This window comes from Oratosquilla oratoria, chromosome 13 (genome assembly GCF_046742065.1).
Source record: "Oratosquilla oratoria isolate Oo_2021 chromosome 13, ASM4674206v1, whole genome shotgun sequence".
Lineage (NCBI taxonomy): Eukaryota > Metazoa > Arthropoda > Malacostraca > Stomatopoda > Squillidae > Oratosquilla > Oratosquilla oratoria.
In genome coordinates, this window is record NC_134789.1 from 67,302,896 (window position 1) to 67,328,584 (window position 25,689).

A 25,689-nucleotide genomic window follows, 5' to 3' on the forward strand; every position below is an offset into this window, starting at 1 on the left:
TGGGTTTTTTACTTTGCATGTATTAAAACTCTGTTTTTGCCAAATCTGGTGATATCACCACTATATATTTCACCAATCTGGTGATATCACCACTATATATTTCACCAACTTTCCTCTGCAAGTATCAACTGAACTTAAAGTATTTGTAATTTTCCTCCTGAGCAGTGGCAACCAACCACATAGGAGGACTCTGTAATCTCTCTTTATGGAGAGTTTTTAAGCAATCTTCTTTTTCAGAAGGAGCATACGAAGAGGGTACATAAATATCTAAATTGTTAGGAGCTCTGGCACACAAAGCCCCAGTAACAGCTGCTCCACAAACCTTCAAATTTGGAATATCACAATTAGCTTTCAGAGCAGCATCATGGCTAGTATATGACAGCCAGGCTTCCCAAGAGTTTTTAGGTTCGTCATAGCACATATGGATCTTTGTAATTTCACCATACTTTCCAAAGCACTTCATAAGGGTTTCATAATTACAGGATGTAGGGAGTAGGAGGATATGGAATATAGACAAGTTTTTCACATTCATGGGTTCCTTAGCTCTGGAGGAGGGAGAGTCCAACCCAGTGGTAACCTTCTCCACATTACCTTTACCCATGGAATCAGTGTGTTGTCCTATGTTAGGAGTTACATTCTCCTCTGAAGGGCATAACAATTGAGAACTATCCAAATCAGAACTAGAAGCAGTGCAAGGGTCAGCAACAATTCCCTCCTGGTCAGGTTTTGGAGGAGGGGATTCCAAAACCTGGGGTGATGATTTAGCCATGACCAGCTGGGTTTTGAGATTTAGTACAACCTACTATTCTGAGAGCACCTTCAGTAAGTCATACAGTCACACCATAAACAAGAAATTCTTAAGGTGCATGGAAAGAGATACTGCAGGTGTTTGTCGCCACAGACACTAAAGGAAGGTCCCTGCAGAGCCAGAAAAGGGTCCAGAGATGGCTATTTACAGGTAAAGGGCCTCAGCTTTGAGTGCTTAGTAGCTTTAACAACCAGTTTGTCCTCTTTGGTTTTGTCCCATATAGCATGGGGCCGGCATAGCTACCCTTTTTTACCTGTATTGGAAGGAAGAACAGCATCAAGTCCAGGAGTCCTTCCTTCTTGTGTGCATCCACTGACCATCGAACCTTGCGAGCCCTTGCCGGTGGCACCTGTCGCCAAGTGAGTTCCACCAACTAGGTCAGCTACCAGCACACAGGTCAGAGGGGCACCTGGAACTTAGTACTGCCTTAAAGAGGGGAAGAGAAAGTTAATAGTGACATAGATAGGAAGTGTAGGATGGGGTGGGTGATTAAAACAAGGTTAGGGATAGGATGATTCACCAAGGAGGAGGATGGGGGATCACCTACCAATTACCCAACCCCAGGAGATCCTGGCGTCTATTTTAAGGTTTTGTCTGATCTATAATCCAAGATAGTTTTAGGGTCATCAACTGAATGGCTATCCTGACAGAGGAGGTAGGGAAAAAAGGAAAATTAAATGTAAATGAAGTAAAGGCCAGACAAAAATTTGTTGGGTTTATGATAAAGGAGCAAGCCCCCCAGTAAAGTTTGGGATCATTCCTCCATCACCAACCCCTAAGCCCCCCACAGCGTCAACAGGTCTAGGTCAGGGGGGGTTTTCAACCTAGAGTTCTAAAACTCTGATATTTGGATTTCTTGTCTTTTTCTGATTTTAAATATATACATTTATATAACTATGACTTTTATTGCCCCAGTTATTGGTCGCCAAATGATAGTTACCTCTCATATGACCTCAAAATATCTGAAGTCATATCTCCTGAATGGTTGTTTGGATTGACCCTTAAATTCCAGAAATATGTTTAGAGCCCTAAAACCAAATTTCAACAAAATCGGAGAGATGAGGATATTAGGCACTTGTTGATCTGACAGAGAATGGCCCCAATAGAATCAGTAAGTTGTCTTAATATCTATCCTTTTATGATGCTGACAAATCTTCTGATAACATTTTACATAATAAAATCACCAACCGCCTACATTGAGTAATTACTGACAGCATGTGTCTGCTATTGAGTCTCCTGATGACAGAGAAGCCCCTTGTAGGTAGGACACAATAGCTACTTAAAGAACCACAGTAGATATTAATCATTAATCTTTAGTGTTATAATCTTACTTTCCTTTTAAAATGTGCATCAACATACTGTAAACAACTACATTTTGTACTACAAATTTAATATTTACTAACTAAAAATGGTTTGATTTTTTTTTTTTCAGTTGTTAATCCAGATATGGCAAAAAGCTCTGATAAAAGTTATGACTTGATTGTGGTGGGTGCTGGCATGATGGGGTCTGCTGCAGCATATCATGCTTCAGCTATTCCACAAACCTCTGTGTGTCTTGTCGGTCCTGCAGAACCAAAGGCAAGTATGTGGTTAGGAAACAGAACTTTTCTTTATATACAAATCAGGGTTATAACTGAGCCCACAACTTCTGAGGCCAAGACTGAATCCTGAGTCCACATCATCCAAGGCCATTATTGAGGTCAAGACTGTATGTACATATACCTAATTGAGAGAAGCGAGTAAATACCTTGAGGGATTAAAAGGTTTAATGAGAAATAGACATTTGGGAATGGATGCTAATAAGAGATTGTATGAAGGAGTGATTGTGCTGACAACACTGTACAGGGCAGAAACATGGAACATAAGGAAGAGAGGAGTATGAATGTATTTGAGATGAGGTGTCTGAGAAGTATGATAGGGGTTACTAGGCTGGATAGAGTAAGAAATGAGGAGGAGAGTGCTAGTGGAAAGGGAGTTGGGAGATAGGGTTGATGAAAAAGTATTGGAATGGTTTGGACACATGGAAAGAATGAGTGAAGAAAGACTAGTAAAAGAGGTGTGGAAGGCAGATGTGGAAAGAGTGAACATGAGGGGGCGACCTAGGATGAGATGGATGGATGGGGTAAAAGGGGTATTGGGAAAGAGGGGAATGTCTGTCAAGGAAGGATGGGAGAGGACAGAAGATAGGGGTGAATGGAGGAAAGTTGTGTATGGATGATGCTGTAATGCATGAGGGGGAGTGTGTGGGGGTGGGGGGTGAGAGAGTATGTATGAGAAATAAATTAACACAGCCCAAAGGGATTTTTCCCTGTATTCTCCATTTCTGCATGAAGGATGGAGAGAGAGGTCCCTGATTTAATGACGCAGCCTTGCTGTGGATGTGCTGTGTCTTGCGACACTGCTTCTGACCCAGGGCAGTGGGCAAGATGCAGGGATGACCCGTTATCCAGGAGGTGCCAAGATAAGAGGGAGGGAAGAGGGTAGAGGGGAGTGGAGTATGTCAGGGATGAAATGGTTGGGAGTGGTTTATGCCTTTGTTTTTTGGCTACCTCCCTTATAAGGGGGAAAAAGCCTTTGGTATATGTATGTAATATACAGGAATGGAGCAACACTCATGGGGTCCTGTCTCTTATTCTCCAGTTCTAATACTCAGTAAAGTTAGATTCATGTATTGTTTCAGCTTAGGCTATGTTGCTTTCCAAGGATGTAGAATCTTGTCTCTTACTCTCCAATTATCATATCTAACTTAAGATTTATGCAATTCTTGTGGAATTCTGTCTCATACTCTCCAGTTATCATACCTAGTTTAGATTTTATGCAACCAAATCACTTATTTCTCACCTGCCCTTCAATGTTGACAGATTTAATGCTTTTAGTCTTCTCTTGTATGGCTTATCTGCCTGGTTGGGAATCAGTTTGATTGTTGCTCTTTGTATCCTCTCACTCTTGCCCTCATCTTTCATTTGGTTTAGGGACCATATTACTAATACATATATGATTCCCATGATTTTTATTTTATCATATAATTTTATCAATAGTGAAAAACCATTATCGGCTGAAAGAAACCTGCACAGCGAAGCTATAGCGATAATCCCATACCACACTCCTGGTCATTTCCCGAAGGTTGAGTGTGGTTTGAATTTTCCGCCAAAATCATCGGAAATTTAAAATTCCCGGCTCTGTGCAGGCATGCGCATTGTCGACCCCACCTCCCCCTCCCTATCCCCTCCCTTCTTACCCGGCTAGCTCGAGCCGGGCGTCGCGTCACTTAGATCGCGGAAACGGGACGGAGTGGTTAACTCGCTGCCCACATGGGAGCAGGCGGTTCCGTTTCCTGCTGGTTAATCGTCTGTTAGTTTTATCGCTTTCCGCTTGGCTGCTGGTTTGTCCCATTCTTCGACTTTGATTTTATACGAGCACAATCCGTCCCCGTCTTCGAGCCGTCCCTGGTAAACAACCCGGGTCCTCTCGGAGGACAGGGGACGTGTCTTATGGTACGGAGTGTGGCGCCCCCCAGGGTCATCAGGCCTCTCGGCAGCCCCATACCTCTGACCATCATCGGTCCTCTATTGCCTCACGGTTTGTATCAGGCCCTAGGCGTAGACTTTGACCATATACGATCGCAATCCGTCCCCGTCTTCAGGCCGTCCGTGGAAAGAACCCGGGCCTCTTTGAAGACAGGGGGACGTGTCTTATGGTACGGAGTGTGGCGCCCCCCAGGGTCATCAGGCCTCTCGGCAGCGCCATACCTCCGACCATCATCGGTCCTCTATTGCCTCACGGTTTGTTTCAGGTCCTAGGCGTAGACTTTGACCATATACGATCGCAATACGTCCGTCTCCAGGCCGTCCGTGGTAAGAACCCGGGCCTCTTTGAAGACAGGGGGACGTGTCTTATGGTACGGAGTGTGGCGCCCCCCAGGGTCATCGGGCCTCTCGGCAGCGCCATACCTCCGACCATCATCGGTCCTCTATTGCCTCACGGGTTGTATCAGGCCCTAGGCGTAGACTTTGACCATATACGATCGCAATACGTCCCCGTCTCCAGGCCGTCCGTGGTAAGAACCCGGGCCTCTTTGAAGACAGGGGGACGTGTCTTATGGTACGGAGTGTGGCGCCCCCCAGGGTCATCAGGCCTCTCGGCAGACCCAAACCTCCGGTCATCAATGGTCCTCTAACAGCCTCATAGCTTGCTTCGTCAGGCCCTAGGCGTAGACTTTGACCTTATACTATCGTAATCCGTTCCCCATACGTCTTCGGGTCGTCCGCGGTAAGAACCCGGGCCTCTCGGAAGACAGGGGGACGTGTCCTATGGTACGGAGGGGGTGCCCCCGAGGGTCATCAGGCCTCTCGGCAGCCCCATACATCCGACCAATAATGGTCCTTTAACGCCTTAATGGCTCCCTTTGTGAGGCCCTAGGCGTAGACTTTGACCTTTTCCACTTGTAATCCGTTCCCCATACGTCTTCGAGTCGTCCGTGGTAAGAATCCGGGCCTCTCGGAGGACAAGGGGACGTGTCCTATGATACAGAGGGTGACGCCCCGAGGGTCATCAGGCCTCGGCAGCCCCATACCTTCGACCAATAATGGTCCTTTAACGCCTTATAACTTTCTTTGTCAGGCCCTAGGCGTAGACTTTGACCTTTTCCACTCGTACTCCGTTCCCCATACGTCCTCAAGTCGTCCGTGGTAAGAACCCGGGCCTCTTGGAGGACAAGGGGACGTGTCTTATGATACGGAGGGTGGCTCCCCGAGGATCATCAGGCCTCGGCAGCCCCATACCTCCGAGCTTCAATGGTCTTCTAACGCCTCACGGCACCACCCTCCTTCCAGGTTTCTTAAAAAAAAAAAAAAAAAAAAAAAAAAAAAAAAAAAAAAAAATCACCACCCAGCCCTTCTCATGAGCCACAGCCAAGATGACTTACCTGATGTTCCACCCCCAAGTAAAACACAAAAGAACTTTAGACTTAGGGAGTCTAGTGTTAGTTAAAATGAGTATAAATTAGTTCAAAGAAACTACAATCATTTAGTGTAATGAGAAGAGGAAAATCAGTTTTAAATAGTACAGTTTAAGTTGGCGCAAAGTGCTAGGTATTACATAAATAAAATGCCTTGACCTTGAAAAAAAAAAAAAAACACAGGTCGAAATGGACATGACTTCTCCTATTCAACTTAAGCTAATATATAGTCATGATGGTCAAGAATTTTACCATGTTGAAATTAATTTCAACGCTCACTGTAACTCAGATCGAAATGACCATGACTTTTCCTATTCAACTTAAGCTAATCTACAGTCATGATGGTCGAGAATTTTACCATGTTAAAATTAATTTCGACGCGCACTGTGACTCAGGTCGAAATGGACATGACTTTTCCTATTCAACTTAAGCTAATCTGTAGTCATGATGGTCAAGAACTTTACCATGTTAAAATTAATTTCAACGCTCACTGTGACTCAGGTCGAAATGACCATGACTTTTCCTATTCAACTTGAGCTAATCTACAGTCATGATGGTCGAGAATTTTACCATGTTAAAATTAATTTCGACGCTCACCGTGACTCAGGTGGAAATGGACATGACTTTTCCTATTCAACTTGAGCTAATCTACAGTCATGATGGTCGAGAATTTTACCATGTTAAAATTGATTTCGACGCTCACTGTGACTTAGGTCGAAATGACCATGACTTTTCCTATTCAACTTAAGCTAATCTGTAGTCATGATGGTCAAGAATTTTACCATGTTAAATTAATTCAACGCCCACTGTGACTCAGGTCAACATGAACATGACTTTTCCTATTCAACTTAATTTAATCTACAGTCATGATGGTCGAGAATTTTACCATGTTAAAATTAATTTCGACGCTCACTGTGACTTAGGTCGAAATGACCATGACTTTTCCTATTCAACTTAAGCTAATCTGTAGTCATGATGGTCAAGAATTTTACCATGTTAAACTAATTCAACGCCCACTGTGACTCAGGTCAACATGAACATGACTTTTCCTATTCAACTTAATTTAATCTACAGTCATGATGGTCGAGAATTTTACCATGTTAAAATTAATTTCGACGCTCACTGTGACTTAGGTCGAAATGAACATGACTTTTCCTATTCAACTTAAGCTAATCTGTAGTCATGATGGTCAAGAATTTTACCATGTTAAACTAATTCAACGCCCACTGTGACTCAGGTCAACATGAACATGACTTTTCCTATTCAACTTAATTTAATCTACAGTCATGATGGTCGAGAATTTTACCATGTTAAAATTAATTTCGACGCTCACTGTGACTTAGGTCGAAATGAACATGACTTTTCCTATTCAACTTAATTTAATCTACAGTCATGATGGTCCAGAATTTTACCATGTCAAAATTTATTTCAACGCTCACTGTGACTCAGTGATGTCACGGTATGATAAGATGACGTCATTATGTGATAAATTGACGTCACCATGTAGTCCTATGACGTCAATTTGTGTCCCTGTGACGTCACGAGACGATCCTATGGCGCCATGATCAATCAGGTGACGTCACAGTATAATCACATGATGTCACTAGGTATTAAACATATAGAAGTCCGCTTGTGGGTGATGAGACGTCACAAATTGCCATAGCACACTATTGGATGAAGACGCTCGCCACGGGCTTCGAGGACTTCCCGCGGGAAGACTTGGGGTGAGTTGTATACATACCGAGGGTCCAGGCCCGTCTTCGTGGGAGACGCTCAGGGAACGTCTTCACCCAGGACGAAGCCTCTTGACTAACGCCCACGGACGAGGTCGCTCGGAAACGAACTTGGCCTCGCATACTCCCTTTCGGTTTCTCGCTTATCGCGAGGATCTTCACGAAACTAGTGAGATTGGTAGGCGTACGTTGGACGGAAGCAAGCGTCTCCACACTCATGTTCCTAGACGGCTAGTTGATGCATTTGCCCACCGGGGAGGGCGCATCGGCCGACATCTCAGTGGCTCTGAGTGTGTTGGCGGACGTGGAGTTCGGGGTGGACTGGGACGGGTCTGCCCTTGCTCCCACACAGAGACTTTATTGGCTCGGGATTGAGTGGGACTCAGTCAGCGTCCTTCGGGTGCTCCCCTGCGCCAAAAGAGCGTGCTTCTCTCACACGTCCTCCCTCCTTCGGTGGCGGGGGGGGGGGGTTGCCTCAACTTCGCGACCCCGGCCCTTCCACTGAGCCGCTTGGGGCGCCGACGGCTGGTACGGGAGGTCGACAGGAGCATACTGCTTCTCCCGCGTGACCTGCCCGGGCCGATACCCTCAGCACTCCACAGGTTGTTGCGTCCCTGGCTTCGGTCGGGGGCCCTACGCCGGTCGCTCTATCCAGGTTTCAAGAGATCTACGTAGTGTAGCAACTACGCCCACAAGTGTTCGAGTCGTTCTCCCTCCGCTACGGCACCCCAGAGGTGGACCTGTTTGCCTCCCCAAACACGACCCAGCTCCCCCTTTACCTCACCTGCATCCAAAGGACACGCACAGGAGGCCCAGACGCCTTCACGGAGGACTGGAACAGCTGGAGGTACGTATTCATTTTCCTCCTCCAGCGACACTAGTCCTCCTGAAGGTGATGCAGACCCTCAGATCCTTCAAGGGTCAGGTCCTCCTGATAGCTCCCTACTGGCCAACCCAGCCGTGGTTCGGGGAGCTAATGAGATTGGGCCCTTCTCCCCTTCTACTGGGGTCAGCCTGCCTAGCCAACAGCCTTACCGCGCCTCTCCAAGCGTCACTCCAACTTGATAATTGGAGTTTCTACGGGGAGCTCTCAGCCAACTCTTCTCTACAGAGGCAGCAGACAAGATGCTCAGAGCTTACCTTCCGTCCTCAGTGCGGCAGTGTGGGTCCTGCTGACGGAGATTCCGGAACTGCCTTTGGAGACGCGCGATGGTGACCATCTCCGCCAGCATGGTCCCGGACTTCCTGACTTGGCTTGCTACCTCCACCAACAGGGCACCGGCGACTATCTTGCCTCACTATACAGCCCTCACTGATCCGCTACGCTTTGGCATGAACATCCGAGTGCCACAGAGGGCGTGAACCCTCCTAATGAAGGGGATCAGCGCCTCGAGAGAGCCGAGACATCAACCGGTCCTGGTCTGGTCCTTGCATCGTGTTTTGCAGTACCTGGCGTTCGAAAGGGCCATTATGGAGGAAGAACACTTTCCTCGACGCGTCGCCTTTCTGCTCGCCTTGACTACGGACTACAGGGCTTCACAGCTGGCGGCAATCACCCGCCACCCGTCCGTCTCCAAACTGGAGGAGGACAGCTCGGCCCTAACCCTCTCTCCATCACCAACATTCCTGGCCAGGAACGGCCGAGCGGACGACATGATCGGCCCTCTCAGAATACAATCCTTCCGGGAGGGAGGACGCCCACATCCACTGCGCCCGGTCCGTGCGTTCGAAGACTACGTGGACCACACGGAAGAGATTTCTGAGGATCATCTCTTCTACAACTCGAAATTTAGGATTCCCCTAACCCCGAGGTCCCGGGCGCACCTGCCCTTCCGCTTTTTGGGAGAGAGCCGACCCGGGCCATGCCCCGCACGCCCACAGCATCAGGGACTTTGTGGCATCGCTGGAGTTTCTCCGCACCCACTCTGTGGAGCGGGTGCGGGACCTAGGGACTGGACATCGACGACTCCCTTGGGGACACGGTGTCTCTACCACTCGGTCGCCCCTGTCCCATGTGTCGCCATGGAAACGGCTCCACCCCTCTCATCTCAAAAAAGTGGAGGGGGCAAAGGGCGACCGAGGAGTGGGGAGGGGCCAGGAACCGCTGAACAGGATACAAATTTCGTATAATTTACGTATTGTGTGAACAGTGCAATATTGTGCGTGTCACATTCTTCGGCGTGGGTACTTGACGTTTCTTTCTCCCCTCTACTGAGTGATAAAATGAATAAGTCTCCCATAGGAAAGACACACGTAATAACGGTTTGATTCAGGCTTCACCTCTCCTCCCACCTGTCCTCGTCTCATGCATAGCTTCGCTGTGCAGGTTTCTTTCAGCCGATAATATTTCTTTGTCGCGGCTCGTGCCGCTTAAATTCTTCTTATCGGCTTAAGAAACCTGCACAGATTTAGGGTCCCTCCCTCCTCCCACAGGCGAAGCCTTCATTTCTCATTGAAGTGACGCGACGCCCGGCTCGAGCTAGCCGGGTAAGAAGGGAGGGGATAGGGAGGGGGAGGTGGGGTCGACAATGCGCATGCCTGCACAGAGCCGGGAATTTTAAATTTCCGATGATTTTGGCGGAAAATTCAAACCACACTCAACCTTCGGGAAATGGCCATATGACCAGGAGTGTGGTATGGGATTATCGCTATAGCTTCGCTGTGCAGGTTTCTTAAGCCGATAAGAAGAATTTAAGCGGCACGAGCCGCGACAAAGAAATAATTTAATCTTGTGCAGCAGCCAATATATCTCTCCCACAATCCTGCTGATGGGTCTGTCAGATGACAGTTTGTCATTTGTCAGCAGCTATTACACATTTCCAATACTTTCCATTTCATGGTATTGAAATTCATGTTTCACTCTTGGCTCCAGGTGTACATAATGTTTACATCTTTTTGCAACAGCTGACAGCCCTCTTTACTTTTCCTTCTGTCATGAATTTTGCATCATCTACAGACATGATAGCATAGCTTGTTGTACTTATCATTATGCCATTAGCATAGGGAAGGAACATTACAGGTACTACTACCAAACCTTGTTGTACTTTGCTGATTATTGTTCTTCATCCTGACATCACATCCTCATGTACCTGCCCTTACCAAGATTGTTCATCCATTAGTAGTGTACCTCTTAGTGCTCTAGTATGCTCCATTTTCCACAGAAGTTAACTGTGAGGTGCTTCATTGAGGGCCTTCTCAAGATCAAAGTACACAGTCCATCCAGTCCTTGCTGTCTTGAAGCACATCAATTACTTTTGAGTAAAAAATCTATAGGTTTAACACATATGATCCTCTATATCTGAAGCCAAACTATTTGTCTCTCAAAATGTTCATCTCTACAATTTATTTGACTCTCTAGTCTTTTATAATCCTTTCACATAATTTCATTATTGTGCTGGTCAGTGATATTATCCTGTAATTTAGTGGTGTCTCCTTACTTCCACCTTCTTGAATGAGTGTCACATTAGCTGTTTTCTAGTCCTGTGTACTGTTCCCTCTTTCAGTGGATGCACAATTAGACTGTAAATCTTGTCTGCCAGTTGCTACTGACATTCTTAAAGTATCCAGTTTGAGATTCCATCAGGCCCTGAAACTTTTCTCACATCCAGTGATCCCAAAAGACTGAGCACTTCTTTCACTTCTATGTTTATATCTTTTGAATACAAATTATTACTTGGCTCTCCTTCTTCCACACAACTTCTCTTTGTGAAGATAGGTTGGATAATTTCATCCACTATTTTTGCCAGAGCTGAGGCCTCCTCAAATACCTCACTGCCCACTATTAGATTAGTGATTCCTTCTGTATGTCTCAATTTACCATTAATAAGCCTATGGATATAAATGCACAAATGGAAAGGAAGAAATTTTGAAGTTAAAAGTAGATTACTATCACTTTTTATTTAATGAAAGGTGATAAACACTCACATAGGAAGTTTTGTTGTAAAATTAACCTTATTATTAACTTGAAAATTATGGTACTATTACTGTACTTCCAGTCACGAAAAGATCACTACATTCATGGGTGTTGGTATGATGCTGGTAGAATATATAGCACAAAGGAGAAAGAGAAGATTTGGAATCAGATGACAGCCAAAGCTATGGAAAGATTTGATGACTTAAAGAGAAAATCAGGTAATATTATTTTAATTTTCATATTCTGATGGGTCCCTATATGGATAAGAAATCATTTCAGTGATTTTTGTCTTTGAGTAGTTATTAACTTACCATGAAACATTAACAAATTCTTTCCATATTTTTTTCCTAATAGGTGTTGATTTCTTCAAGAATGTTGGATATTTAGACATTCATCATAGGGAAGGTGAAAACAGTAATTGTAGTTCAATCAACCACATAATGATGCCAGGAGATGAAGATATCAGTCAAACTTGGAAGAAAAGATTTCCATACTTTAATTTCTCAGAAGGAGCATGTGTGACATGGAGTAAATGTGGGTAAGATTTAGCTAACTTTGGTTTAAATAGCTAGTGATAACTGGCTTGTGTTGAATCTTTCTACTGGAAATTACACTTAACATAACTGTGTACCTGTATAATTAACCTTTGTGATACTGATGTTTTTCATTGTTTTATAGTGGCCATTTGGATCCAAGAAAACTTGTGTCAATCCACAAACAGATAGCTAAGCAGCAAGGAACTGAAATTGTTGAGGACATTGTTCATACCATTGAACCTTCTAGTAGTCAACCCAAAAAGCAAGTATTTATCTGTTATTAGTTTCATTGGAGTTGAGACCTTATCTCAATATAATCCTATCTCCTGTGATTATCTTAATTCAGAATGATAATAGCTTTTGAATTCCTAAGATCTTCAGGTGCTTCATTTATATAGGTATTTACCTAGTTGTATCTACCCAGTTGTATCTTACAGGAAGGGGAGCTATGCTTGTGGTGTCCCGTCTCTGTATCTCGCCATATCTAATTTGCTCTTAAATTCTTGTACTAATTTTGCTCATACTGTATTGTCATTTTTCAGTTAAGACTTCCAGGTTTTTTCTTTTTCTTGATTCATTTCCCACTATAATTCCATGATGGACTTCTAGCTTTTGTTCATTTCCAAAATGTTGTAAATGTTTAATCTTTTTCTAAAATGGGATTTGCTCCTTTCATGGTGTTTGTATTATTTCATTAGTATCCATTTTGCAAAAATTAATAACTGTTGTAAATTTCTAGGTGGAAGGCCATAACAGAATCAGGCAAAATAATAGTGGGAGAAAAGGTGCTTGTTGCAACAGGTGGTTATGCATCATTGATACCACTGTTCCAGCATGTTGCTCCTGGAAAAATTCCAAAGCTTGAACTAAGAACTCAGACCATTGCATTCGTGAAAGTTAAGGAGGAGGAAGCCATGAGGTTAAGGTAAGGATTAAAAATATTAAATTAAATTACTCTTTACAAAGTAGCAGTCTCATTTTGCGAAATTCAAATTTTGTACTATTTTATATATGTACTCCCTTGCTCAATAAGTAATGAGAAAATGTCAGGCGAGACATTAAATATGATCAAAATACTACTTCATGGTGAAGTACACTTACATATATTCTACAAAAAGACTAACTGGCAACTTTCTATATTTGTAGGTCTGAGTGCAGCGGTGAATGTGGTGGAACCAATCTTATTCGGTTTGCCGATCTGTGAACACTTGTCAAGATGCAGGGAAACATGGAGCAAGGTTACCCCATCAAATTTTGTGTTAAACTTAAGAAAACCAAACAAGAAGCTTATGGAATGTTAAAGGAGGCCTATAGGGATGAACAGATGAGCCAAGCAAGTTTCTATCAGTGGTTTAATAGATTTTCTGAAGGAAATGAACAGCTTGAGGATGAACCCAGATCTGGAGCACTGAAAAGTGCACACCGAAGGAGGAATACAGGGCAAACTGCTTAAATGGATGGAAGACTTTTTGCAAGAAAGAAAAATGAGAGTAGTGTAAGAGACAAACACTCAAATTGGGATGACGTAATAAGTGGTTTTCCACAAGGAACAGTTTTGGCCCCAATAATGTTTGCTATATATATTGATATGGATGAAGAAATTGAAAGTTATATAAGCTTCTTTGCAGATAATGCAAAAATATTAAAAAAAGTGAACACAGAAGAAGATTGTGAATCACTACAGAGTGATCTAAATAAAGTCTGGGAATGGAGTAAGAAGTGGGAGATGGAGTTCAATACTAAAAAGTGTAGTATAATGGAATTTGGAAAAAGCAGAAACAGAATAACAGGATCATATAAATTGGGAGAAGAAAATATAAAAAGAGTTGAAAATGAGAAGGACCTGGGAGTCATTATTATGAATAATATGTCACCTGAGAAACAAATAAATAAGATTTTTGGTGAAACTTATAATTTAATAAGAACAATCAAAGTGGCATTTACATACCTGGATGAAGAAATGGTGAAGAAAATACTAATCACTCTGATAAGACCAAGATTGGAATATGCAGCAACGATGTGGTCACCAAGTACAAAAAAATGTATAAAAAAACTTGAAAGAATACAAAGAGCAATTACAAAATTGGCACCAACACTCTCAAAACTATCATATGAAGAGAGACTAGCAAAACTTGAGCTACAGACACTAGAGCAAAGAAGAGAGAGAGGAGATTTTATAGCTATATACAGAATCATGAAAGGCATAGAAATTATTGATAGAGAGGATCTAATAAAATGGGATGATAGAAATACAAGAGGACACGGAAAGAAAATCAAGAAAGACAGCTATAGAAGAGATGTGAAAAAGAACAGCTTTCCTCACAGAGTAATAGACAGTTGGAACAAGTTAGATGAGAAAGTAGTGTGTGCAAAAACAATACATGAATTTAAAAATAGTTTAGATAAAATGAGATATGAAGACGGGACACCATGAGCATAGCTCCCCTTCCCGTAAAATACAACTAGGTAAATACAAGGAGGAAAACATTGAGGAAGTGTAAAGGTTAGTGATGCAAGACCGTCGAATATCTGTGAGGATGATAGCTGAAGCTGTTGGTATTAGTACTGGCACAGTAGAGACAGTTCTGACCAAAGATCTGAAGCTCTACAAAGTCTGTGCCAAGTTCATGCCAAAGATCCTCTCCGACGACTAGAGCCAGTTTTGTGTGGAATGTTGCACTGACATTCTCGAAATGATAGAGGCTGATTCAGGTTTCCTGAATAAGGAAGTGACTTGTGACAAGGGTTGGGTGTTCACCTACAACCCTGAGATCAGACGTCAGAGTGCTCAGTGGAAGCACACGACCTCCCCCAGACCCCCCAAAAAAGGCAAAGATGAGTAGGTCGCAAGAGAAGGCCATGGTCATTCCTTTCTTTGACTCCCAGGGGCTCATTCACGTTGAATGGGTTCCTCAAGGTCTAACCGTCAATAAGAAATATTACCTTACCGTTCTGAAAAGGTTCAAGGAGAAGACGAGAAAGAAGATGCCTCAGGAGTGGAGTGGTCAGTGGTGGTTCCACCAAGACAATGCCCAATGCCACAATTCAACGCTGGTGACCACCTGGATATCCGACAGGGGAATGAAAGTGGTACAACACCCACCCTACAGCCCTGACCTAGCCCCTTGCGACTTCTTCCTGTTCCCACGCATGAAAGACAGCCTCAGGGGAACCAGATTCCAGTCAACAGAGGAGCTGAAAGAGGCATTGGAAAGTTACTTGAAGGGACTACTGAAAAAGGACTGAGGAGGTCTTCCAGGATTGGGAGAGACGCATGCAGAAATGTGTAGACGTGAGAGGCAATTATTTTGAAGGAGACAAAGTTTTGTAAGCTTATGAAAATAAATAGCGTCTCTCCTGACATTTTCTTATTACTTATTGAGCAAGGGAGTATATATATATATATATATATATATATATATATATATAATATATATATAGGTACTCCTCGTTTAACGACCTACTAGGTTAACGACAACTCGGAGTAACGACGGGCTTTATGACGTCGTTTAACGTAAATCTCCCGAAGTTACGACGTCGTGTACGATAATTAAGTTGGCTGAGGCAAATTTGTATGATGTTATAAATGAACTTGTACGGTGGATATTAGCTGTGAGGTAAAGTGTTCTGAAGCTTAGGTCTGCATTACCATCTGCAAGCTGCAAAAACTACCTGGGGTACAGTGTATACCGATAGTGGTAAATATTTAGTTTCGACCATGGGCGCAATATAACAATAGAAAGTTAATTATTAATTTTGTAAATTATAATGTATCAACGTAATATGCAATTTTGTGAGCGGAAATGAAAAAAAAAATGCTAAAACAGATTTCGTAAGTAACGAAGTCATGTCGGACGAATGGTACACCATGTTTGTTATGATATATGCCGATGTCGAAGAAATGAAAGGATGATAAATTAATTCGTCTAACCTAAACTAAACTAACCTAACCTGTGTTTAATAAATCATTACCTGCAAATTAAATGTCATCCGGCTCGTCGTCGTGAGAGACGTTGGCAGACGACAAGATGGCGTCCCGAGCCTATGCTACCGACTTCGTTCATTAGCATATTTTCTTGTAGCAAGGTATTTTTTACTTTCATTTCCGCCCACAAAATTGCATATTACGTTGATACATTTTACAAAATTAATAATTAATTTTCTATTGCTATATTGCGCCCATGGTCGAAACTAAAAAAATACCCCGGTATTCAATATGGAATGTCAGCATACGCGGATTTGGTCATATGCGGTAATTTTAGGAACCTAACCACCGTAAATAAACAGTAAATAAAGCTTTAATGTACTGTATAAAAGAGGGAAAATACACGAAAATAAAGATACATGTATTGCTGGACATTGTACATACATTACATGTACGTATATGTATACACTTTCGCTAAACGACCAATTCGGTTAACGACGGCGCGCTGGTCCCAGTTGTCGTTAAACGAGGAGTACCTGTATATATATATATATATATATATATATATATATATATATATACATATATGTATATTTATATATATACACAACACACACACATATATATATATATATATATATATATATATATATATATATATATATGTGTGTGTGTGTGTATTTACCTAGTTGTATTTACCTAGTTGTATTTTACGGGAAGGGGAGCTATGCTCGTGGGGTCCCGTCTTCATATCTCATTTTATCTAAACTATTTTTAAATTCATGTATTGTTTTTGCACACACCACTTTCTCATCTAACTTGTTCCAACTGTCTATTGCTCTGTGAGGAAAGCTGTTCTTTTTAAAATCTCTTCTATAGCTGTCTTTTTTTATTTTCTTTCCGTGTCCTCTTGTATTTCTGTCATCCCATTTTATCAGATTCTCTCTATCAGTAATTTCTATGCCTTTCATGATTCTGTAAATAGCTATCAAATCTCCTCTCTCTCTCTTCTTTGCTCTAGTGTCTGTAGTTTAAGTTTTTGTAGTCTCTCTTCATATGATAGTTTTGAGAGTGTTGGTGCCAGTTTTGTAATTGCTCTTTGTATTCTTTCAAGTTTTTTTATACATTTTTTTGTACTTGGTGACCATATCGTTGCTGCATATTCCAATCTTGGTCTTATCAGGGTGATTAGGATTTTCCTCACCATTTCTTCATCCAGGTATGTAAATGCCACTTTGATTGTTCTTATTAAATTAGAAGTTTCTCCAAAAATCTTATTTATATGTTTCTCAGGTGACATATTATTCATAACAATGACTCCCAGGTCCTTCTCATTTTCTACTTTTTTTATTCCTTCTTCTCCCAAATTATATGATCCTGCTATTCTGTTTTTGCTTTTTCCAAATTCCATTATACTACACTTTTTTGTATTGAACTCCATCTCCCACTTCCTACTCCATTCTTGTACTTTATTTAGATCCCTCTGTAGTGATTCACAATCTTCTTCAGTTTTCACTCTTTTCAGTAGTTTTGCATCATCTGCAAAGAAGCTCATATAGCTTTCAATTCCTTCATCCATATCATTAATATATATAGCAAACATTATTGGGGCCAGAACTGTTCCCTGCGGGACACCGCTTATTACTTCATTCCATTTTGAGTGCTGATCTCTTATCACTACTCTCATTTTTCTTTCTTGCAAAAAGTCTTCCATCCAATTTAGCAATTTACCTTGTATTCCTCCTTCATATTCTAATTTCTTAAGCAACTTCTTATGTGGTACTTTGTCAAAAGCTTTTTTTAGGTCTAGAAATGCACAATCAGCCCATCCATCTCTTTCTTGTATTATATCTATTAGCCTTGAATAGAAACATATTAAATTGGTGACGCATGACCGTCCTTGTCTGAATCCAAATTGCCTTGGATTTAGTACGTTGTTTTTTTCCAAGTATTTTACCCATCTACTTTTGATAATTCTTTCACAAATTTTTGCTATTGTACTTGTTAGAGAGACTGGTCTATAATTGGTAGGTTCTTCTTTATTTCCTCCTTTATATATAGGTACTATATTTGCTTTTTTCCAATCTTCTGGAACTTTTCCTTCTTTTAAGGAACTGCTTATTATGCTATGTATTTTGTCTGCCAGTTCATTCCTGCATTCTTTCAGTATCCAGTTTGCTATTTCATCTGGCCCATGCGATTTTCTGACATCAAAATTACCCAAGTGTGTCAATATTTCATTCTTTGTTACTTCTATTTCTTCCATAGGGGGGACTTTTTCTTTCCACTCAATCTCTTCAGGTTGTATATTTTCCCTTGTAAACACTGATTTAAAATGTTTGTTCATAATTTCTGCCATTTCCATTTCCTCAGTGTATTCAACTCCTCCTTGTCTCAATTTCTCCAAGTCTTGTTTGTTTTTCAGTTTATTGTTTACAAATCTGTAGAATAGTTTTGGTTGATCTTTACACTTTTCTATAACATCTTTTTCATATTTTCTTTTTTTCTCTCTGCACTTTTGTACATATTCATTTCTATAACCAGTATATATTTTCCATTTTTCAGGTCTTCTGTCTGTTTTCCATCTGGTCCAGGCTTTGTCTCTTTTGTCTTTTAACTCCCTACAGCTTTTGTTGTACCAGCATTTTACATATTCTTTTTCTTGTTTTTGTCTTGGGACATACTTTTCCACTCCTTTTTTGTAAATTTTTGTCAAAATATTCCATTTCTCTTCCACTGATGTTTCTTCTTTGTATATTTCTTCCCAGTTTTCTTGTTGGAAGAATTCTCTTATTTTATCAAAGTTTGTTTTTTCATACATCATTCTTCCTTTTCTATATTGTTCATTTCTTTTCATATATTTTTCTTCATTAAGTTCCAGTTCAATCAATATGTGGTCACTTTTACCTATTGGTGTTTTATATTCAATCTTGTCCACTATTCTAGGTTCAGATGTAATTATTAAGTCTAGCCTCGATGGTTCTTCTTCATTTCTATACCTAGTGTTCTCTTGTATCCATTGTGTCATTGAATGGTCAGTAATCATCTCAAGTAGAGCATTTCCCCATGAGTCATCACCACTCTTTACTGTCATTTCTTCCCAGCAGATTTCTTTGCAATTAAAGTCGCCCATCATAACTATTCTTCCTCCGTCTTCCATTATTTTAGTTAATGCTATCTTTGTGTCCTCTAACATACTTTTATATTCACTCTCCTCCCATGAGGCTGTTTTCGGAGGCACATAATTGATCACAAATTTTCTGCTCTTCTTATCTCTGTCTTCCACTTCTATCATAATCATCTCTACTGTATTCTTTCCATATATGACACCTTTCACGTTTATATCCTTCTTAGTCAGGAACATAACTCCACCCCCTTGCTTTTTCTCTCTGTTTCTAATCCAATAATTGTATGCATCATGTCCTACACTGTTGGGTGGTAGTGGGCCTTTTAATTTTGTTTCTACAATTCCCATTATGTCCGGTTCTTTTTCTTTCAAATAATCATTCAGCTCATTCAATCCTGTTATTAATCCATCTATATTTGTGTAAGACACTCTTAGTTTTCTGCCACTTCCATTGTGTTCTCTGTTTCCCTTATGTTTTTCTTTTGTATGTCGAACTTCCTTAGTTTCATGTTCACTACTCTCCAATAGAATCTCTCTTTCTCTGACTCCGTTCTGTTCTCGTTTTTTGTCTTAGCTTCCAGTCTTTTCTGTTTTTCTTCCTCTCTTTCCTCTTTATTCATTTCTCTTTTTATCCATATCATTTTGTGTTGTTCACTTGTTGCTAGTTTCCCTGTTTTGGATAAGATATTCTCTGCCGTTGTTTGTGACTTGAATTTAATCTTAATTGGTCTGGTCTTGTCTGTGCTATACTTTCCGAGTCTAAATTTCTCTTCGATTTGTTTCATAATTCCTGGTTCATCTTCCTGAACTGATTCTAGTAATTGGCTTACTTTTTCATTTTCCTCTTTGATTCTTGTGGTTCTATCTGTGTTGTGTTTCTCTTCCATTCCTAATATAATTATACATTTCTTCTTGTCTGCTAAATCCCTTACTATATTCTCCTTTTGTCTCATCACTTTAATAACTGAGTCTTCAGTATGTTCTTTCAATTGCTGTTTGACTATGTCAGTGAATGAAATCTTATTTCCTTCTTGGGTTTGCTTCCAATTTTTACTTTCTTTAGCTATTGTTTCTCTGTTTTCTTTACTATTCTTCTTCAATTCCTCATTCTCCCCTTTACCTCTCTTAACTGTCTTTTTAGTTCTTCTATTTCATCAGTTAAGTTTTTATTCGCCTTTTCCAGTTCTTCCAATCTTTCAACCCTTTTTAAAATGGTGTTCATATGACCTAACCTACTCTCCAAGTCCTCGATCACCTTATCAACCTTCTTCTCTAGTCTTGTCAGTCGGGGGGGGTTTGTGTCCCCCCCACTCTCTTTAAATCCCTTGAAAATATTCTCATCACTTTCTGCTATATTGCTCCTATCTATACCTCTAATCTTCACATTCCTATTAGACATGTTATCATCCAACTCGTCTTGGGGTCTTTTGTCTACCCGGCGGCCCGTCAGGGCCATTTCCTCCACCTCCTCATTACCTTCCATTTCCCCAGCAATCCCTCCCCCTCTCCTCTTTTCTTACTTTCCCACTACCTCACGAGCAATTTCCCCCCCCCCCCCTGCAAATACAAAAAGGCACTTCTCTTTGCGTTGGTATCCAAAAAATGCACTTTTATTCAGAGCGTTCTTCAAGACGTCCGTTCGTTGAAAGTGTGAGTGTTTGTGTATTTACCTAGATGAATTTACCTAGTTGTATTTTACGGGAAGGGGAGCTATGCTCGTTGTGTCCCGTTTTCGTATCTCATTTTATCTAAACTATTTTTAAATTCATGTATTGTTTTTGCACACACCACTTTCTCATCTAACTTGTTCCAACTGTCTATTACTCTGTGAGGAAAGCTGTTCTTTTTCAGGTCTCTTCTATAGCTATAATTTTTTATTTTCTTTCCATGTCCTCTTGTATTTCTGTCATCCCATTTTATCAGATTCTCTCTATCAGTAATTTCTATGCCTTTCATGATTCTGTAAATAGCTATCAAATCTCCTCTCTCTCTTCTTTGCTCTAGTGTCTGTAGTTCAAGTTTTTGTAGTCTCTCTTCATATGATAGTTTTGAGAGTGTTGGTGCCAATTTTGTAATTGCTCTTTGTATTCTTTCAAGTTTTTTTATGCATTTTTTTTGCACTTGGTGACCATATCGTTGCTGCATATTCCAATCTTGGTCTTATCAGAGTGATTAGAATTTTCTTCACCATTTCTTCATCCAGGTATGTAAATGCCACTTTGATTGTTCTTATTAAATTATAGGTTTCTCCAAAAATCTTATTTATATGTTTTTCAGGTGACATATTATTCATAACAATGACTCCCAGGTCCTTTTCATTTTCTACTTTTTTTATTCCTTCTTCTCCCAATTTATATGATCCTGTTATTCTGTTTTTACTTTTTCCAAATTCCATTATACTACACTTTTTTGTATTGAACTCCATCTCCCACTTCCTACTCCATTCCTGTATTTTATTTAGATCTCTTTGTAGTGATTCACAATCTTCTTCCGTGTTCACTTTTTTCAATAGTTTTGCATCATCTGCAAAAAAGCTCATATAGCTTTCAATTCCTTCATCCATATCATTAATATATATAGCAAACATTATTGGGGCCAGAACTGTTCCTTGTGGAACACCGCTTATTACTTCATCCCATTTTGAGTGTTAATCTCTTATCACTACTCTCATTTTTCTTTCTTGCAAAAAGTCTTCCATCCAATTTAGCAGTTTGCCCTGTATTCCTCCTTCAGTTTCTAATTTCTTAAGCAACTTCTTATGTGGTACTTTGTCAAAAGCTTTTTTTAGGTCTAGAAATGCACAATCAGCCCATCCATCTCTTTCTTGTATTATATCTATTAGCCTTGAATAGAAACATATTAAATTGGTGACGCATGATCGTCCTTGTCTGAATCCAAATTGCCTTGGATTGAGCACATTGTTTTTTTTTTCTAAATATTTTACCCATCTATTTTTGACAATTCTTTCACAAATTTTTGCTATTGTACTTGTTAGAGAGACTGGCCTATAGTTGTTAGGGTCTTCTTTATTTCCTCCTTTATATATAGGTACTATATTTGCTTTTTTCCAATCTTCTGGAACTTTACCTTCTTTCAAGGAACTGTTTATTATGCTATGTATTATGTCTGCCAGTTCATTCCTGCATTCTTTCAAAATCCAGTTTGCCATTTCATCTGGTCCATGTGATTTTCTGACATCAAGATTACTCAAGTGGTTCAATATTTCATTCTTTGTTACTTCTATTTCTTTCATAGGGGGACTTTCTCTTTCCATTCGATCTCTTCAGGTTGTATGTTCTCCCTTGTAAACACCGATTTAAAATGTTTGTTCATAATTTCCGCCATTTCAATTTCCTCTGTGTATTCAACTCCTCCTTGTCTTAATTTCTCCAAATCTTGTTTGTTTTTCAGTTTGTTGTTTACAAATCTGTAGAATAGTTTTGGTTGATCTTTACACTTTTCTATGACATCTTTTTCATATTTTCTCTTTTCCTCTCTGCACGCTTGTACATATTCATTTCTATAACAAGTATATATTTTCCATTTTTCTGGTCTTCTGTTTTTCTTCCATTTGGTCCAAGCTTTGTCTCTTTTGTCTTTTATCTCCCTACAACTTTTGTTGTACCAGCATTTTACATATTCTTTTTCTTGTTTTTGTCTTGGGACATACTTTTCTACTCCTTTTTTATAGATTTTTGTCAAAATATTCCATTTCTCTTCTACTGTTGTATCTTCTTTGTGTATTCTTTCCCAGTTTTCATTTTGTAAGAATTCTCTTATTTTATCAAAATTTGTTTTTTCATACATCAATCTTCCTTTTCTATATTGTTCATTTCTTTTCATGTATTTTTTCTCATTTAGTTCTAGTTCTATCAATATGTGGTCACTTTTGCTTATTGGTGCCTGGTATTCTATCTTTTCCACTATTTTAGGTTCTGATGTGATTATTAGGTCTAGTCTCGATGGTTCTTCTTCATTTCTATACCTAGTGTTCTCTTGGATCCATTGTGTCATTGTGTGGTCAATAATCATCTCAAGTAGAACACTTCCCCATGAGTCTTCTCCATCCTTCACGGTCATCTCTTCCCAGCATATTTCTTTGCAATTATAGTCGCCCATCATAACTATTCTTCCTCCCTCTTCCATTATCTCGTTTAGTGTTACTCTTGTGTCTTCTAACATGCTTTTATGTTCATTCTCTTCCCATGAGGCTGTTTTTGGGGGCACGTAGTTTATTACAAACTTTCTGCTCTTCTTATCTCTATCTTCTACTTCTATCATTATCATCTCTACTCTATTGTTCCCATATGTGACTCTCTTCACGTTTATATCCTTCTTAGTCAGGAACATAACTCCACCCCCTTGTTTTATCTTTCTGTTTCTAATCCAATAATTATATGCATTGTGTCCTATGCTGTTGGGTGGTAGTGGGCCTTTTAATTTTGTCTCAACAATTCCCATTATGTCCGGATCTTTTTCTTTCAGATATTTGTTCAGTTCATTCAGTCCTGTTATTAATCCATCTATATTTGTGTAGGATACTCTTAACTTTCTGTTATTTCCATTGTATTCTCTGTTTCTTTTGTGTTTCTCTCTTTTATGTTCCATTTCTTCAGTTTCATATTCACTACTCTCCAGTAGAATTCTTGTTTTTCTGTCTCCGTTCTGGCCTCGTTTTTTTTCTTAGCTTCATGTCTATTCCTTATTTCCTCCTCTCTTTCCTCTTTATTCATTTCCCTTTTTATCCATACCTTTTTATATTGTTCACTTGTTGCTAGTTTCCCTGTTTTGGATAAGATATTATCAGCCCTAGTTTGTGACCTGAATTTAATCTTAATTGGTCTGGTCTTTTCTGTACTATATTTCCCGAGCCAGAATTTCTCTTCGATTTGTTTCATTATTTCTGGTTCATCTTCCTGAACTAATTCTAGTAAATTTCTTACTTTTTCATTTTCCTCTTTGATTCTTGTGGTTCTATCTGGGTTATGTTTCTCTTCCATTCCTAATATAATTATACATTTCTTTCTGTCTGCTAAGTCTCTTACTATATTCTCCTTCTGTCTCATCAATTTAATAACTGAGTCTTCAGTTTGTTCATTCATTTGCTGTTTGATTATGTCAGTAAATGCAACTTTGCTATTTTCTTGGATTTTTTTTCCAACCCTCCTTGTTCTCCTTATTATTCTCCTTTAAGACTTTATTCTCTTCTTTTACTTCTTTTAACTGTTTTTTAATTCTTCAATTTCCTTAGTTAAGTTTTTGTTCGCCTTCTCTAGTTCTTCCAATTTTTCAACTCTCTGCACAATGTTGTTAACGTGACCGAACTTAAATTCCCAGTGCTCGATCATCTTATCGAGTTTCTCTTCTAGTCTTGTTAATCGGGGGGGGGGGGTTGTGTCCCCCCCCACCCTCTTTAAATCCCTGGAAAATATTCTCATCATCTTCTACTGTATTGCTCTTATCTATACTTCTAATCTTTACATTTTTGTTAGACATTTCATCATCGCTAAATTGGTCCGGACCTCGTTTGTTTAGATTTCGTCTGCCTGCCTGGGCCAAGTCCTCACCTTCCTCATTTCCTTCCATTTCCCTCAGTAATCCCTCCCCTTCTCCTTTTTCCTTACTTTCCCTACACCACGAGCAATTTCCCCCCCACCCTGTAAATACAATAGGTACTTCCTTTGCTTTGGGATCCACGAAATTTCACTTTTTCTTCAGAACGTCGTCTATGCCGTCCGTTCGTTGAAGTGTATTTACCTAGTTGTATTTACCTAGTTGTATTTTACGGGAAGGGGAGCTATGCTCGTGGGGTCCCGTCTTCATATCTCATTTTATCTAAACTATTTTTGAATTCATGTATTGTTTTTGCACACACCACTTTCTCATCTAACTTGTTCCAACTGTCTATTACTCTGTGAGGAAAGCTGTTCTTTTTCAAATCTCTTCTATAGCTGTCTTTTTTTATTTTCTTTCCGTGTCCTCTTGTATTTCTGTCATCCCATTTTATCAGATTCTCTCTATCAGTAATTTCTATGCCTTTCATGATTCTGTAAATAGCTATCAAATTGCCTTTTTCTCTTCTTTGCTCTAGTGTCTGGATTTCAATTTTTTGTAGTCTCTCTTCATATGATAGTTTTGAGAGTGTTGGTGCCAATTTTGTAATTGCTCTTTGTATTCTTTCAAGTTTTTTTTATACATTTTTTTGTACTTGGTGACCATATCGTTGCTGCATATTCCAATCTTGGTCTTATCAGAGTGATTAGAATTTTCTTCACCATTTCTTCATCCAGGTATGTAAATGCAACTTTGATTGTTCTTATTAAATTATAAGTTTCTCCAAAAATCTTATTTATATGTTTCTCAGGTGACATATTATTCATAACAATGACTCCCAGGTCCTTCTCATTTTCTACTTTTTTATTCCTTCTTCTCCCAATTTATATGATCCTGTTATTCTGTTTTTGCTTTTTCCAAATTCCATTATACTACACTTTTTTGTATTGAACTCCATCTCCCACTTCCTACTCCATTCCTGTACTTTATTTAGATCTCTCTGTAGTGATTCACAATCTTCTTCAGTTTTCACTCTTTTCAGTAGTTTTGCATCATCTGCAAAGAAGCTCATATAGCTTTCAATTCCTTCATCCATATCATTAATATATATAGCAAACATTATTGGGGCCAGAACTG

General features: G+C 40.0%; 1 protein-coding gene across 4 annotated transcripts in view; it reads left to right on the top strand.

The window, feature by feature from the left end:
• LOC143032471 (monomeric sarcosine oxidase-like) overlaps window positions 1-25,689 on the top strand; it is a 48,668-nt gene that overhangs the window by 12,175 nt on the left and 10,804 nt on the right. The window contains exons 1-6 of one of the 4 annotated variants that reach the window (XM_076197312.1): window positions 770-958; window positions 2,241-2,386; window positions 11,494-11,629; window positions 11,766-11,949; window positions 12,090-12,209; window positions 12,687-12,872. In XM_076197312.1, the coding sequence (XP_076053427.1) occupies window positions 2,255-2,386; window positions 11,494-11,629; window positions 11,766-11,949; window positions 12,090-12,209; window positions 12,687-12,872 (758 nt within the window). In that variant the 5' untranslated portion in view covers window positions 770-958; window positions 2,241-2,254. Of the gene's footprint in view, window positions 1-769; window positions 959-1,549; window positions 2,070-2,240; window positions 2,387-11,493; window positions 11,630-11,765; window positions 11,950-12,089; window positions 12,210-12,686; window positions 12,873-25,689 lie in introns of those variants that run through there. The other 3 variants (XM_076197310.1, XM_076197311.1, XM_076197313.1) reach the window with 3 other exon arrangements.